The sequence below is a fragment of the Anser cygnoides genome, chromosome 21 (assembly GCF_040182565.1).
Source record: "Anser cygnoides isolate HZ-2024a breed goose chromosome 21, Taihu_goose_T2T_genome, whole genome shotgun sequence".
NCBI lineage: Eukaryota > Metazoa > Chordata > Aves > Anseriformes > Anatidae > Anser > Anser cygnoides.
The window spans coordinates 4,157,723-4,172,888 of record NC_089893.1 but is presented as its reverse complement, the minus strand read 5'-3'; the positions used below and the strand labels follow the sequence as shown (position 1 = coordinate 4,172,888).

The 15,166-nt window shown below is 51.9% G+C and overlaps 1 protein-coding gene across 1 annotated transcript in view; it reads right to left on the bottom strand.

Annotated features, from left to right (window-relative positions):
• Nucleotides 1-5,504: 5,504 nt before the first annotated feature.
• Nucleotides 5,505-15,166, bottom strand: part of ALG9 (ALG9 alpha-1,2-mannosyltransferase) — a 30,186-nt gene continuing 20,524 nt past the window's right edge. Inside the window, 2 exon segments of the mRNA XM_048063246.2 lie at nucleotides 5,505-5,757; nucleotides 14,780-14,910. Of these exon segments, the coding sequence (XP_047919203.2) occupies nucleotides 5,634-5,757; nucleotides 14,780-14,910 (255 nt within the window). The 3' untranslated portion in view covers nucleotides 5,505-5,633.

Sequence of the window (15,166 nt, the reverse complement as noted above, 5' to 3'; positions counted from 1 at the left end):
CCACTTTGGGGCATGAGCTCCTCTCAGCACAGACAGAGCCTGGGAGGCTGGGACAGGGAGGAGGACGAGCTCAGGTAGGAAGGAACAACAACAGCAGCAGGGGCAGGCAGACTCTGGAGAAGCAAAGATCCCCTTTTTCTTGCCAGCTTCCCTAGGGAAGAGCCGGAGAGAAAATAATGGATATTTATAAGCAAACCTGTCTCTAAGGCAGCAGTTTCCAAAGTCTAATAATAGGGTTTGGACTTGTTTATCGTGTGATTCAGACAGCGTTGCATAAAGCTGCTGGAAAGCTCCTGCCCGTCCCCAGAGCGTGCTCCCGGGAAGCCGGGAGGCAGAGGAGGGCCTGAGCCCGACCGTGTGGGTCCAAGGCAGCGGGGCACTGCCAGGGTCTGCCCGCAGCACTGCGCTCTGGGGCAGGGTGGGCCGTGGAAAACAAGCAGGAAAGTCTCCTCCCAGGGAAAGGCAACCACCCAGCCTGCCCTGAAGCAAGGTAAGAAGCCGAGGACTCGACGGCCGTACCTGAGGCTTCCACCTTTGGTTTCTCACGTGCAGCAGCACTGAGCAGAGCCCAGGAGCCCTCGGTGCAAGGGGCTGTGAAACGCAGGCAAGGGTCGTACCTGCCTGAAAGGCTGCCGGCAGGGGAAGGTACACCAGAGAAATGCAAACCACCCACCCCGAGGTCAAGGTGAAAACCCAAGCCTCTGCCACTGCTGTGTCCTGACCGAGGGACTGGGCGCAACCCGAACCCGGCGGTGCGGGCGGGCGCATACAAATCCAGCACAAAGCCCACAGCCGGCGGCCCCGCTGTTCCTTGCCGGCTCCGACAGAATGTGTTGAAAGCGCAGCTCCCCCGGCCAAGTCTGAAGGGAGGATTAAAAAACAGGAAGGGCCAAAACAGCCTCCTCTTTGTACGAGGGAGAAACCGGGCTGGGCTCGACGGCACAGGGCAGCACCTGGACAGCATGTTCCTTCCGAGGCAGAGGAATTGCAGCCATCGGGTCCCCACCCTGTTCCTCCCCAGCCAGCCCTTCCCACCAGCCCATTTCAACACAGGCCTGAAGAAACCTCCCGGAGGACAATTCTTTGCCTGCTCCAGGCAGGACAAGTGCTCCAGCATTGCCACTGGGGTGTATCAGAAGCCAGAGGAGGACAGAGCAGCCTTCTCTGTGCCACACGGAGCATGGAGAAGGTCGCCCTGTTGCAGCAAGAGTCGTCTGAAGCCTGTTTTGTGAATCGTGTTTAAACACTTACCCAGAAATTCACCTTCCAAGCAGGATTCTTGGAGTTACGGGACAAGTGAGGCCCCTGCTCCCCACTCAGACATCCAGCCACATACACATGTCTGGAGGAGGACCAGGATGTTTCCTCCACCTCTGCCTCTTCGCTGATCCCACAACCCGAGGCACCTCCGTGCTGCCCTGCTTGCAGCGCTCCAGTCGCGCACAGTTCCTCTGGACAAGGAACTGGGCAGGGAGGCAGCAGGGGGACTGCACTGATCCCGAGTCCTGCTAGGTTCGGATGCTCTCCCACCCCGCACATCCACCCTGACCTTTTTAGCAACTTAGCAGACACAGCTGGAGGTCGCAGAGCAGACAGATGGGGCCTCATTAGTACCTCTCCAGGCAGGCGGATAGAGACGTGCATTTATTCACAGGGACGTGCTGAATCTCAGCAGGGCTGGGAGGATACTCAGGTTCTGACAGATGCTGGAGGAGACAGAAATTCACAGCTCTTTCCCCCAGCAGTGCCTGCAAGCGAGGGGCTCAGAAACGCAGAATGCCATTAGCAGGGCCTCCTTCCACCACCACCTGGGGCCCTTCGTACAGCAACAGAACAAAAGCACAACCTACAGCTCGGTACCTTCTGTTGGAGGTGAGGCAGGCTCAAATACCAAGCCAGTCCTTGCTTCCGAGCTTAGTCCAGGTAGCAAGGAAAGAGCTTTCACCAGCTGGGCCTCAACGAAGGAACTGTCCAAGCCTCGGGTTCACTAGAGACAAGGCAAGGAAATAAGGGGCAAGAAGGGCAGTTAGCATTTGAAGCTGACTGTCGTTGCAGGCACCAAATTTTGGCCCAGTCCCTTCGATATCCCTCGGAGGGGACACAACCTGCTTTGGAACCAAGTCCCCCAGCCCCGCCTTACAGAAACGTCCCGCGTGCTGGCAGTGCCATGCAGCCTTTGCCCCTACTTCTTCGCCCAGACACTCAGCTCCACAGCTCTAAGCGCGATACTTCAAATCATTTTCCTATGGAAAGAAGACAGAAAGCTTTGAGCAGGAAGAAAACCCCTCCGCCTAGGAAAGCTTAAGCATCACCTCTGTGGAGACGTATTGTCCTTTTGGTTTTCCTTTCAACAAACCAGTAAATTTGCTTTGGACCAGCTCAGAAACATGTTCAGGTGCAGGAGTGCCCTCTTCTGATGTGGCAGGGCCCTAGGTGGCGAGCAGCTTCCACATCTGCCTGCCCTTGGAGCAGTTTGCAGCTGAACCCCCAGATCAGGTGTAAAAAAGCAGGAGCAAAAAACTGAAACGGGCCTTAAATCCTACTGCAGGAGACAGGCAGGGGAAAAAAAAATAGCTGTGTGGCGAATCGTGACTTCGCTTGGCCTGTTTCTGAGTGTCAGCCTGCCTCACTGCTGCCTTCCTCCGGGACTCCCCAGCTCAGTCTCCGCGCAGCAGGGACGGGAGGAGCTCAGAAGCGATGAAATTTGCTGCACGTGTCCAACCTGCTCTGCTCTCAGCCTGTTCAAAACGGGAGAAACGCTGCCAGGAAGGAGGTTAGGAGCGGTGTAACCCCTGCACATCCTCTGACTCAGTGCGAGCGCCTTGCCTCACCTCTCAGCCCCGCGCACGGCACCCGATCCGGCCACGGTCTCGCCCCCAAGGCTGTGCCCGTCTGTGGTGCCACCAGGAAAAGAGCTCCTGTGGGTGTCAGACACCGGCAGCACTGCAGAAATCCACCTCGACTTTACTTTGCCACCACACAAAGCCCTTTGTCCAAACACAGAAAGAGACAAAGGTGGGAAAAACCAAACCAGGACTGCCTGCACAACGCGGATGTGCCACCCAGCAGGTCCGGCCGCAGCTCCCCTCCCTGCCCGAGGCAGCTGGAGGCAGGGAATCCAGCTGGGGCAGGCCAGCAACGCGTGGTTTGACCCTTTACCCACGAGACTGCAAACCACAAGATTTCATTCTTTTAATAGAGATCATAAATCAGCTGTCCCAAACCTGCCTCCTCACAGTGAGATCATAAATCTGCTTTAATGGGGGTCAAAGACAAATTAAAAATTGAAGCCCCTCCCCACTAGCTTGCTAACAAAACCAGGAAAGCAAAGTATAAAACACCTTTAAAATTTATTTTGAGGGGTGGGAGGGGGCTGCAGCTCCACCTTTTGGCACAAAGTGCTTTGCATCCACATCTGCATTCAGAAAGCAAGCAATTTAATCCAGCTACAGCAGCCTGGGAGGCAATTCTTGCACTCTGCCCCCCTCAGATGCGGGGAGCCTCAGTATTTCCCACCAGAAATCTCACCTCTGGCTCAGTGTTTTCACGTTAAACACGAGCTCCTGGGCTACAGCAACACGGAACAGCCACACAAAGCCACCAGAGAGAGGTGCAACTGCTTCTTAACCACATTTGTTTCTTTATTGGATTTAAGGTCAGAGATGAGCAAGGGGAGAGGCAACAAACAGGGCAAAGGTTTTGGTTTTGATTCACCACCGGAGGGGCCCTGTTCCACACACGTAAACTGTTATGAGGGGTAGAGGCGGCTGGAGGGAGGTGAGGGAATCCTGTGAACGCAGACACCATGATGCTGACCCGCGATGTGACTCCGGCCTCCCAGACCAACTCTCCCAAGACACCAGTTGCTTGGCAGAAATCCTTGAAGCTCCACGTTTGACTCTGACGAGGGGCGATACTAAGCAGAGGTAAATCCTCCCTCTGAGAAGGGCCAAGACTCACACGTCACAAACGTCCCCTAAGCCTTCGAAGGTTGGAATCAGATGTCACAAATGGTTCCCTAAGCCATCAGAGGTTAAATTCAGAGTCTCAGCTTCGAATTGTTCCTCCATACGGTGAGGGGGCAAGGGGAGAGAGCTGCGTTCTCCATGCTGTAATCACTCAGACAACACAGTGCAGCTTGCTCTTACCGTGTTTGGCACCGTAAAAGCCGTTTCCAACAGAGAACGTCATTGAAAGCCTTTCTCCTAATGAAACGCAGAGGATTCAGAGTACCTCTCCCTGCATTTCCAAATTTCTCTTACAATTCTGCTTTCCTTCCCATCCAGCTCCCCCTCCCCTGTCGCAGCGGCAGCGGTAGATCCCAGCCCCGCGGGTACAGCCCGGCGTTCCCTCCTGCTCAGATGTCAGCCTGCAGAGGGACCCCAGGGCTGCCCAGCACCGCGTCCTGCAGCCGGCCTGATGCCTTCCTCTTCCTCGGGGGCACGCGCCCTGCTGATTGCACACCAACCCCTCTGCTTCCTGACCCACCTGCTCCGGCTCTTTGTCACCGCACACGCAGCCCAGCAATCACACTCGCTGCGAGGAACGGAGCTTGCGTAGCCGTTTGCAAAGGGAGCTTCCTCTCTGCTCCATCTCATCCTTTCCCATGCCTGCACAGTTCCAAGGATCTGGGTGAAAACAACTCCATTCAGCTTGTTACACTGCATGTTTTTAAAATGGAGATGTAATTACACACAGCAGTCCTCTGAAGCATAGTGGACCAATGGAACAAACACACACACTACTTGGTAGCTTTAGGAAACAGGATTGCAAAAAATAAAACCAACCTTTCTTCTCTTCTCTGCCTGTTCCCAGAAATTTTAAGATGCTGTACTGTAGAACTGAAAGCATGTTAGAGGTATCTTTAAAAAAATGATAAATAACAAACAAACACACTGTGTTTCATATTGTCAAATGTAACAAAAACATCCCAGTCCCACTAAAACAGACAATTAGCTCAATTCACAAGTTTGTGGTGGCTTTTTTCCCCAAAAGCACAAGTTTTTTCTTGAAAAGATCCCCTGGACAGAGCAACTTCAGACTGTTTCTCCACGGCACACACTACTTCATTCCTCAAGTTTCAGTGCATTTCACAGTTAAGTGTCTTTCAAGTGTTTTCTTCCTTCCTTCCTTTTTGTTCCAAAAATAATAATAATAATAATAATATCTGTTGTCTGAAAAAAATCCCTAGGAGAAAGCGAGCAGAGCAGCACTTAAACAGCCACAGACCAGAGAGGCAGAGGGAACAGAACCGGATTTTCCCAATGCCAGACTGCAACCCGGAGCAGAACCTCATCCTGCCATTCCTTTTTATTTTCCATTTTTCTCTTCTCTGGTGTAACAGATAATAACACAGGGAGCAGCACAGCTAATACGTTCGTAGGTGGCTGCTGGATTTTCAGACTGGTTCTAAACCCTTCTGTGTAGGCAGAGCAGAGACCTGACACTGAGAACTGAAAGCAGATGATGTACCCTCCTTACAGCTGGAAGCTTGCAGAGCAAAATCACTTCGTGGGAAATCTTTATTAGTGAATCTTACAAGCGCAATCTTTCAGAAAAGGAACTGAAGAATGCTTAGGTAGCTGTCCAAGAGTGTCAGCACATGCTTTTGGTTTTGTTACCCAGGTGTGCTCCTAGCCTCCCATTTTCTTCCTCGTTTGCTTCGACCTCCGGGATTTCAGGATCGTGTAGTTTGCATACCGTGTGTACCGTTCTGAGAGGAGAGGAATGTAGAATGCGCGCAGCAGCTTTGAGGACCTGAAACCAGAAAGGAAAAAAGAAATCATCCTTAAAGTGCTCATCAGCCAACACGTTCAAACCGATACGAAAGAGGCTTTGCAGAAGATCTGGCTTGGTGACTCCGTGATACAAGGGATGTCAAGGGCACAAGCATACAGAGCCCAGCCCCGTTTTCTTCTCGGTGGTGGGACCAAAGCTGGTTTGTGACAGAATCACCAGCGGGAATCACCTCCGTTCTTCAGCCTGCCCACTATCCACTCCAGTGGGATCGAGGAGGAGGGAGGTCGGGAAGGTGTTGTAATTATCAAAGAGCAAACAGTGCGGCCCCGTGGGCCTTTGGTATCCTACAGATAGGCAGGCTCCCATTCCTCAGGGCACGTCACAAAGTTGAACGATTGCTGCATTTACCTCCTGCCATCTCTTTTCTATCCAATCCTGCTGGTCACCTACTCCTCCGCTCCAGCCTGAAGGGCAGACAGCCACTGACGGGTACTGGGACTCTGGAGTTTTGCTCTCGTGCTGACCTTCTGCTGAGGGTATTGAATGAACGGGGACGGACTGCCTTAAAGCCTAAGAGGCATTTTGCTGCCAGCGCTCGCTCCGTGCCCTGCTTGTGCTGGGAGCTGGCATTTCGCAGCACTTTTCAACAATGGGGCCAATGGAGTACTCAAGCAGGAGGGCTTAATGGCTGTATCAAATTAGGACCTTTTGTTTGATTGGTAATTGCTGGAGCTGTGCTAGGTGAGTACATTTTAAATGCACGCATTCTTCTACTGAGCAAAGCACTAGTAAAAGCCAGGCTTAAACGCGAAGTGGAAAAGCAATCCGATTTCCTCCATCAGCAACACCAAACCCTGCAAGATTTAAACTTTTGAGCAACGTATTGAAATCATGGCTGGACAGAGTCTGCCATCCTCGGCATTCAAGCTTATCTCCTTATCTCCTTGAGGTCAACTTGTTGGTATGTCTGCTAAGGCTCGATAGGCCACGTCTAACTCCATCTACATAAAGCTTGCAAAAGCAGCAGCAGCAGCACTCAGATCTGATCTGCAGCCCGCCAAGCGGTCAGGGATGGGATGCAGACCCAGGCTCACTGGTCACTGTAATTCTCACAGCTTTGCTGGTCACACAGCCAAGGCTCTGGACTCGCAATTAGAGTCAATCTTTCAGAAGAAAGATGAATTGTGTTTTTTTCTGCTTATTGTGAGGCAGCACTGGATTTCTGTCAAAAATGCAGTCTAAAAAACAATGGCAGGAACTGCCCCTGTGAACTACATCTCCCAGGAGGCCCCCAGGGTCCTAGGACATCCTTACTGTAACGCATCTGAGAACAAGCAGCTCCTGATCTCCTGTTAAAAAACCATCCAGAAGCCTGGCACTATCTCTTTGCACTGGCACAGCACCACCTAGTACCAGGGTCCTGTTACATGAGGTGCCATACAAGCACCAGGCATTATTCCGTTGAAGTGTTCCTTCTCTAGACAAAGCGACAAAGGGAGCAGTGTCTGTCCCATGCTGGAGAGGGGAAACGGAGGCAGAAAGTACTGTCTACCTGCACAGAGGCCCAGGAACTCTGAATTCCCAAAATTCCCAAGTCCCACCTCTCCCTGTAAGAGTCTGCCTCCTTTCACCATCCAGAATCCTCTGGAAGCCTGGTTTTTGCCAAACCGTCAGCTGGTACTTTAGGATATAGGAACGGTGATCGCTTCACTTTGTGAAGGGTCTAAATACCGTCACCGAGCTTTTTGTTCTTCACATTGGAATGCACCCAGCAAAGTTCCAAAATAAAAGAATTACTAGAAATGGGAGCTCTCTGAATTCCTGAGGTGCTAGAACTGAGAACATGTTCAAAACAATCTCTCAGTGGCAAATAACTAGGCAGAAGACGGTAATTTTAGTGCATTCTGAACAAGGAACATTTTTTGCAGCTGTCATTTCCTCGTGCCTGGAAATTGGAGGTCAGCCCTCCCTCCAGTCGCTAAAAGCAAAGGCGTCCCTTTGAAAATGAGTGCTTGCATTTCTTGCTCCAGCTCTTGTGGCTAACAACCATCATTGCTGGACTTGTTCTGGCATCTCCTCCTCTGAGCCTGACAACCCTCCACTGCTGCTCTCTGTTAATGGTGGGGTTTCGCTTCAACTCCCTTAGCAAAGAAAAAGAGGCAACCAGGTGCGTGATGCTTGGGATGCTGTTTAAAACAGGGAAAATGAAAAATAAGGAAGAAAATCAGCTTGCTGCTACCTTACAAGGAAGGGGGAAAAAACTAGCACGATTTCTCAGAGCTCAGAGTTTGTGCTTGGGCTAAAATTCAGTAACTGTGAACAGGCTCCCCAGGGAAGGAGTCACTGCACCAAGCCTGGCGGAGTTTAAGAAGCGCTTAGTCACACGGTCAGAATTTTTGGGTAGACCTTTGCGGTGCCTGGAGTTGGACTCGATGATCCTTATGGGTCCCTTCCAACTGGGGATGTTCTATGGTAGCCCCACCATACCTGCCCCACAGTGCTAAGCTCAGCCTTGGTGTTTGTTAAGCAGCAACTTCGTCACCAAAAAGAGACTGGGGACACAAGCACGAGGCCGGGCTCTCTGCTGCTGGGACCTACAGAGTCGCCGAGCCCTGGCAGCCTTGCTTCCAGCGAGAGAGTCCCGAGCAGCGGAGGCACCAGCACTCACGAAGCCATGAGACAACTTTCAAGTCAGGCAGGGAACCTTTACCTCCTGTCACCTCCCTTCATCAGGCTCAGCAACCTTAGCCAGCAGATGGCACATGGAAGGGGCCGGGATGACAGATGCCGGTGAATATATATAATATTCCGTTTGCATTTGCTTCTAAATTTGTCTCCCAGAGACCGTGAGCCTGAAGCCTTAATCAGCACCGAGCTCACGGCAACACGTTGGTAGCAAGATGAAGTCCGTGATGGCTCCAAGGTGCGCTCACTCCCGGAACAGTGCTGCAAGGCTCTCCCAGGGCGGGCTCCAGCTCAGAGCCAGGCAGCAGGCAAATTCCCCCCAGTTCTGGCTGAAACATGGCAGGATTGGGTTTTTTTGGTTGTTTGTTTCTAGGGAAACAACTGCTGCATCACCCAGAGCACTCTCCAGGTAGGACAGAGGTGCACAGCACGCAGTGGGCCCAGCCGAACTGGAACCACAAAGGTATTTAGTGCTGAGCAGGTTTCTGTGAGCTGCCTGCTGGACTTCAGGCGAACCTACCTCAACAGCTCTGCTCTGACACTAGGGGATGCTCGTCTGGAAAGGACGCAAGGACTGAGTGAAGATGATCGTGTCACCCCTCCCAAAGAGACTGATGAGGAATGGAAGCAGTTCGAAACATGTAATGGCACTGGGGCTTCTTCCTAACTGCAGAGGAAGAACATCTCATACCCTGAACTTCTCACCCCAAATAATTTAGGAAGAAACTTGACAAGGAAGAAGAGAAGGGAATGGCAGAAGTAATAGGCAGGAGAAAGTTGAACCTGTGCCACAAAGGCATGCCCTAGTGCCTTCTGGCTATGGGCATACGCAGGAAGTTCATGATCAAAGCTCTCCGAGAACCCATTAACATTTGTACTTCCTCTAGGTGGTAAATTTTGTACCAACTGTGCACCTAACAAGCGACCTAGCTGCTTAGAAAACAAAAGCAGGGAAGCCATTTCATGTAACGAGGGGGAAAGCACCATTAACGGGAATGAGACAGTCTCCTATCAAACCAGGGTAACGATATTCTAGCACAAGGTGACTGAATCATTAATCTTGCACTGAGAATTTACTTTTTCTTTTTTTTATGATGGAAAACCCAAGGGTGAGAACACAAGCGTTTGGAGCAAGCAGACGGCTCAGCCTAAAGAGCTGGAAAATATGTGCTCCTCAGCAGGGAGCTGTAATATATTTCCCCTTTTCTGTGCCAGATTTGGAGTGCTCAGCCAATATAGAATTAAATGGACCTGGACAAAGCAGCTTCCTGAGGAGCATAATTAGCTGGTGGCTTGGAGTGCTCTCTAATTCAATTAGCAGCACCATTTATCAGAGCCAGCTGAGATTTACATTTGCACTTGCTGACGTCAATGTGAGACTCGCAGCGAGTCCCAGAAGCCTCCAGTTCAGCAGGAGTGAATTGAGCTGCTGGGGTCATTTATTTTCAAAGAACAAGGGCTATAGGGTTTGGGGTTGGTTTTTTTGTTTGTTTTGTTTAAACGCTCCTTGCTCCGCAGCCGCTGAGCTGCAGACCTGAAATCTACTCTCGCTGCTCCCCTCCCAGCTCGGTTCGAAGCGACACTTCTCTTCTCTCCTCCCTTTTATTAAAAAAAGCTGCGCTTTCATAGTGCTTTTACACTTACTTCATAGGTAGCAGGGGGCACTTCCAAATCATTGTGTGGAAGCAGGTGCCGGATTTAAGACATGCGTCATTCCGCTGAGCTGGCGCGGGAGGAGGCAGGGGGAAGGCACATGCTCAGAAACGCGAGCAGCCGGGATCCTCACAGGCAGCTCCTGAGCCATCTTCACTCGCTCTGCCCCCAGAGCTGTGCGGCAGGCCCTGCGAAGAGCTCTCCCCACAGCCCCACCAGCCCGGGGATCCTTTCAGCTCACCAGTTTCCAGCACCTAACCCGTGGTTACGACCGCGTTACTGCTGCTCTCCTTTGGCCAAGCTACCCAGACCGATCAATTCCTCAAGTCTGCAAGGCAGCACTGCTTCGGTGCGCTACCCCAACAAGAACACCAAAGGGGTTTGGCTGGGATTTCCATACCTTCCCTGCCACCAGGCTTACTAGCAACTTTCTGGATTATCGAAGTACTTGTGGCAGCCCTGACACAGCCTCAGGGTATTACTGATGCCCTCAGAGAGCCCTCCAGTTGGATGGAGAAGAGCAGTGGCAACTCTCAGCCTCTTCCTTTTAGCTCTGCAGTGCCTGGTGCTCTGCAGACCGAGCTAAGGACAGCAGCAAGCAGAGGAAGGGCTGAGGAACAGCTGCGGCCCCAGACAAAGATGTACCAGGAGCACTTGCCGTACCGAGGAAGGTTTCCAACCTCACCAAAAGCACAGCAGCTAACGCCTGGCTCCACAGGGTGAGGCAGGCCCCTGCATCTCACCCAACCGCTAGGCAGATCTGTTGTTGTCACTAGCTCATCTGCCAGCTGCCAACCGACTTGTTCCATTTCCCCCTGCGGGAACTGCCTGAGCCCCGTTATTTTATGCAAGTTCCAATTCAATCCCATTCAGGGAAAGAAAAAACAAAGCAAACAACGCTGCCTTATTTTAGAAGCGCTGTGACGCACTCAGCGCAAGGAGCTGGGCAGACCCGTTACGAACATTTGCCGTGGGAAATCTTTGCAAGAACGCTGCAGCAAAATTCCAATACCGGGATGCGAAACAACGCCAAGGTATTTACGTGCCACTGCTGGTATCAGACTGAAGCTCCTCAGGCTCAGTGTCAGCTGCTGGGGCTAACAAACTTTTGGTCCAGCTGGGGAACTGCGGTACAGGGAGGGTCTGAGAGTCCTGGCCACAGCCCCAGGAGCACCAGGCTCCAGCTGAGCCCCTTACTCACACATTCACCTCAGCTTTTTTCCACAGGCCAAATTTCCAGTAGGAACTGAAAAACATATGTCAGAAAGATTCCCAAGCTGGCAATCCAAAAGAGCTTTTCTGGAACTTCCCTCGGTCATGCTGTTAGGGATGGCTGGCAAAAGATGCCTCGACCTTGTCTCTAGTACCCGATTTTAAATGTGATGCCCTTAAACAATGCGCTGGGTGAAACGAGGGTGGCTTAGACCTTCCTGTGCTCCTTCCTTCTGCCCTTCATCGCTCCAGGAGTTATCCTGGTGAGCTGGGCACACCGCTAAGCATCTGCCCTGCCAGACAGGCCACGGGTCCTGGCTTCTTGTTCTTCCTCGGGAGGAAGAGGAAACGTGCCAGACGAGCAGGGTGACAAGGCAGGGGACACGCTGCCAGTTCTCTCATCCCTCCGCAGCAGCGATGTCCCCGGGTGAGCCCCCGTGCCCTTCTCACTCCCGGCCGCTGGAGCCGCCCCACCTGCCGAGCGCTGGAGGCCTGCTGAAGGCAGACAGCACATCGCTGGGAGCTGCGCTGCGGGAGCCCGGGAGGTACTGGCAGCAGGGATGGAAATCAGACCCGCTGCTATGGCAACCTGGCCTCCTCCACCGCTCCCCTCTCCTCCAGCTGCGAGGTGTTGATAAGGAACAGCGCGGAGGATTGCCATGCCGCAAAAGAACAGAAAAGGAGGAGGCCGGCAGGAGGCACCAGCAGGACCTACCTGCCTCATCTCCTCTTGGAACTTGCTCCGCAAAGCCTCGTCTGTTCCAGCCACCCAGCGATGCGGCTGCAGCTTTTTTGGGAGGTCGCAGCAGCCGGAGAGATGCCCTTCCCTCCCCACCACCCCTGGATGACCCGTTCCTCGGTCTAAACTGGTGATTGCTTGCCCAGGGAGCACCCGCCCTTTCCCCATCCCCGCTGCTCTGCTCTTTCAGCTCGTTGTTACCACCAGCAGCAGTTTCAGGATCTCTGTCTCCAGCTCCTCACACCGAGCTGCTGCCCCACGGTGAGATTCTCGTTTTGCTACGAGCCAAGCTCTTACTTGCAGCGGTGACAGCCACGTGCCGTCTCTGTTCTCGAGCAGACACGAAGGATCACATGCACACATCCACTTCCCCACACCGAGCGGGTCACCAGAGGTTGGCTGCAGGCTTGCCGAGCTGCTTAGCCAGCAGAACACACGCAGCTTGGGGCAACCTGGGTTCCGTTTAGATGGTCTAAACCCCAGAATGATACATCAAGTGATTAGACAGATTTTTACTGCTTAGCTTGGGAACAAGTTCCCAGCCTGAGTCCAGCAGGAAGCCCTTGGACAGCATCTCTCCCTAGAAGCACAGGGCTGCAACACCCCTACCTCTGTGCTCAGACGGTTCCTGAGCAGCCAGCCAGATGTTTGAGCCTGGCAAGGTGCTGACTGGGCTGTAAACAGGGGAATTCTTTAATCCTACCCATTTTCCCTAATAAGAAGAGGAGGGAAAAGAAGAAAAAACCATTTTTTTTTCATAGAACAGCTCACATGGAAACAGCAGTGCAGCAGCGAAGAGCGACAAGGGCTCGGTTCAGTGCTGAGCTATGCGTTTCTCTAGGGTAACTCTCGGCACTCAGGGCAGCATTGCGGGCTGGAGAGGGGTCAGGAGTGAGACGGTATCAGATGCACAAGCACCTGACAGGAAACACCCCCAGCTAAGTTAGAGATGAACAGAAAGTCCTGGCGACAGCAGAAGATTTGAAATGCCTGCGTTCCTACTGTGGCACGGCAGACAACTCCCAGCGAAAGCAGCAGATGCAGCGTCCTGCTGCTTCCAGAAAGACGCTGGGTTGTGTTCAGCAGGACACAGCCTCTGATGGGCTACGAAACAGATTCAGAAAGAGAGCAATGATTTATACATCGTGAGCTTTCATCAGAAGCTCAGAGGCTACGGGTGGGAGCTGAAGGAGATGTGGTGCAATAACCCAGAACGCCCCATGAGACAGACCAACTGCTTCTCTAACAAACACCAGCTAAGTACAGGAAAAATGAGCAGTAGTGGAAAGGAGCCACGGAAGACGCAGGACATCCTGCAGAAACCTGCGAGATGTTCAGCCGCAGCAGAATAATTCACTTAGCTTTCACCAGGCAGGCTGGCATGGCAGCCTAGTACCTCTGAAAGCCCCTCCAGCAAATTACATTCCCATGGTTGACCCATTTGGAACTGATTCAGTGCCTCTGACCGACTTCAAAGGACTTGAAATCGGGTCCAAACAATCAAGGTTCAGCTGTTGGGCAGAGGACAGCAAGATAAGCCAGCTTTGGAAGCATCAGAACACAGCTTCGAAGCAGAAGTGAATGTAGCTTCAGACACACAGGGGGACAGGCTCTGCAAAAGGAGCCTTCTGCGATCCTCTTGCCTCATTAAGTGTCATTGGCCATCCCGTTCTCCCTTCCTCAAGCCCTGCTCTACCACAACAGCAGGTCTCTTTGGGCAAGCAGAGTTCATGGAAAACCGTGCCAAGGAAACTTGTTTGTGTCGGCAAGCTGGCAACACCAGAGCAACCCCTGGGAAAAGCGTATTATCACTCCTTCTCTGCCCGACTGCTTTCACCAGCCCCCACTCCCTGGAGGGGCCCGTTAGGAGGAAGTCATAAAGGTCTCGCACAGAAAACAGGAGGGCACTGAACCCTGTGTTAATTTTTGCCGGGTTGTTTGTCTTTTTTTACAGAGACTTTTCCAGTCAAGCTCTCTGTCCTGCTATGACAGCTTCATGACCCAAGCTTGAAGCGACTGAATAACATCCCTTACAGCTGAGGGTTTGGCTCTGTAGGGATGTGTTAAAAACACCCCCATCCAGGACAAACTGGATTCCACCCGGCCAGCCTGGAGGACAGGGATTTCAACCTCTGCTTCTCACAGAAATTCTCCAAATGCACGACTTACCCCGTGAGCAGCAGAACTAATGAAGAACCGCATTCTGACAGGGGGCTCTTACAGGAGTTCTCTGATGTCAAAAGACCTCAATGACTTCTCACTCACTGAGTCTGCCTCCTGCCTGCCAGCTTTCACAGATCTTGTAAGGCAGTCTCAAAGACTCTTACACCTGCCTATCGAATTTGGCTGAAACGACAGCAGATTCACAGGTCCGCTGGGAGGAGATGGCCTGCACCTTATTATATTATATATATATAATATATATATATAATATTATATATAAAGGCAAAACAAAACCCGCTACATCAGCAAGAAATGCATAGGGAAGACTCCTTTTAAAAATAATCCTTGCTCCTCGCCCTTCCCAGCTTGCTTAACACTCTAAAGCCACCCAGGTAATTAATGCTCTGCGTGCAAGTTTGACAAAGGTTCCACTGTAACCAGCAAGCTGCCTCTACTGGAGAGGGGATTTCACGCTGGCATTTGCCAATGTGTCTCTCCTCTACAGTTGTAAGCAAATAATTGCAAAAAAAACGTTAGTTGACAGATCTGCCAGCCTTTCTCATTCCTTCTCAAACACGGCAAACATACCTGGAAGCATCTAGGAATGGCTTGTAGGCAATGGTCACCCACTCTTCTTTGTTCAAGGAATACCTCGGCTCCCTCGGGGTTTCAGCTGCTGTGTCCAAGTCCACCAGGTAGTGGCATTTGGAAATGTCAATCTGCAGAAAGAAAAAGATGCTTGTTTATTTCCTGTAGGCTTCTGGTTGCCTGTGCCTATTTACACAAGCTGTCACTTATCTATGACAAGGGGTTTGTATTCCTAGCAACAGGGAAAAGGCTTTTTGCAGGATACATAGTAAAATATTTGTAATGTTTTCAAGTGAAACCCTTATGCAGGAGTAAAAGCTATCACTGCTGCCCTGGTCACAGGAGGGAAGTCCTGGGCTGCCTGCGTGAGGAAGTACCACTGCCAGC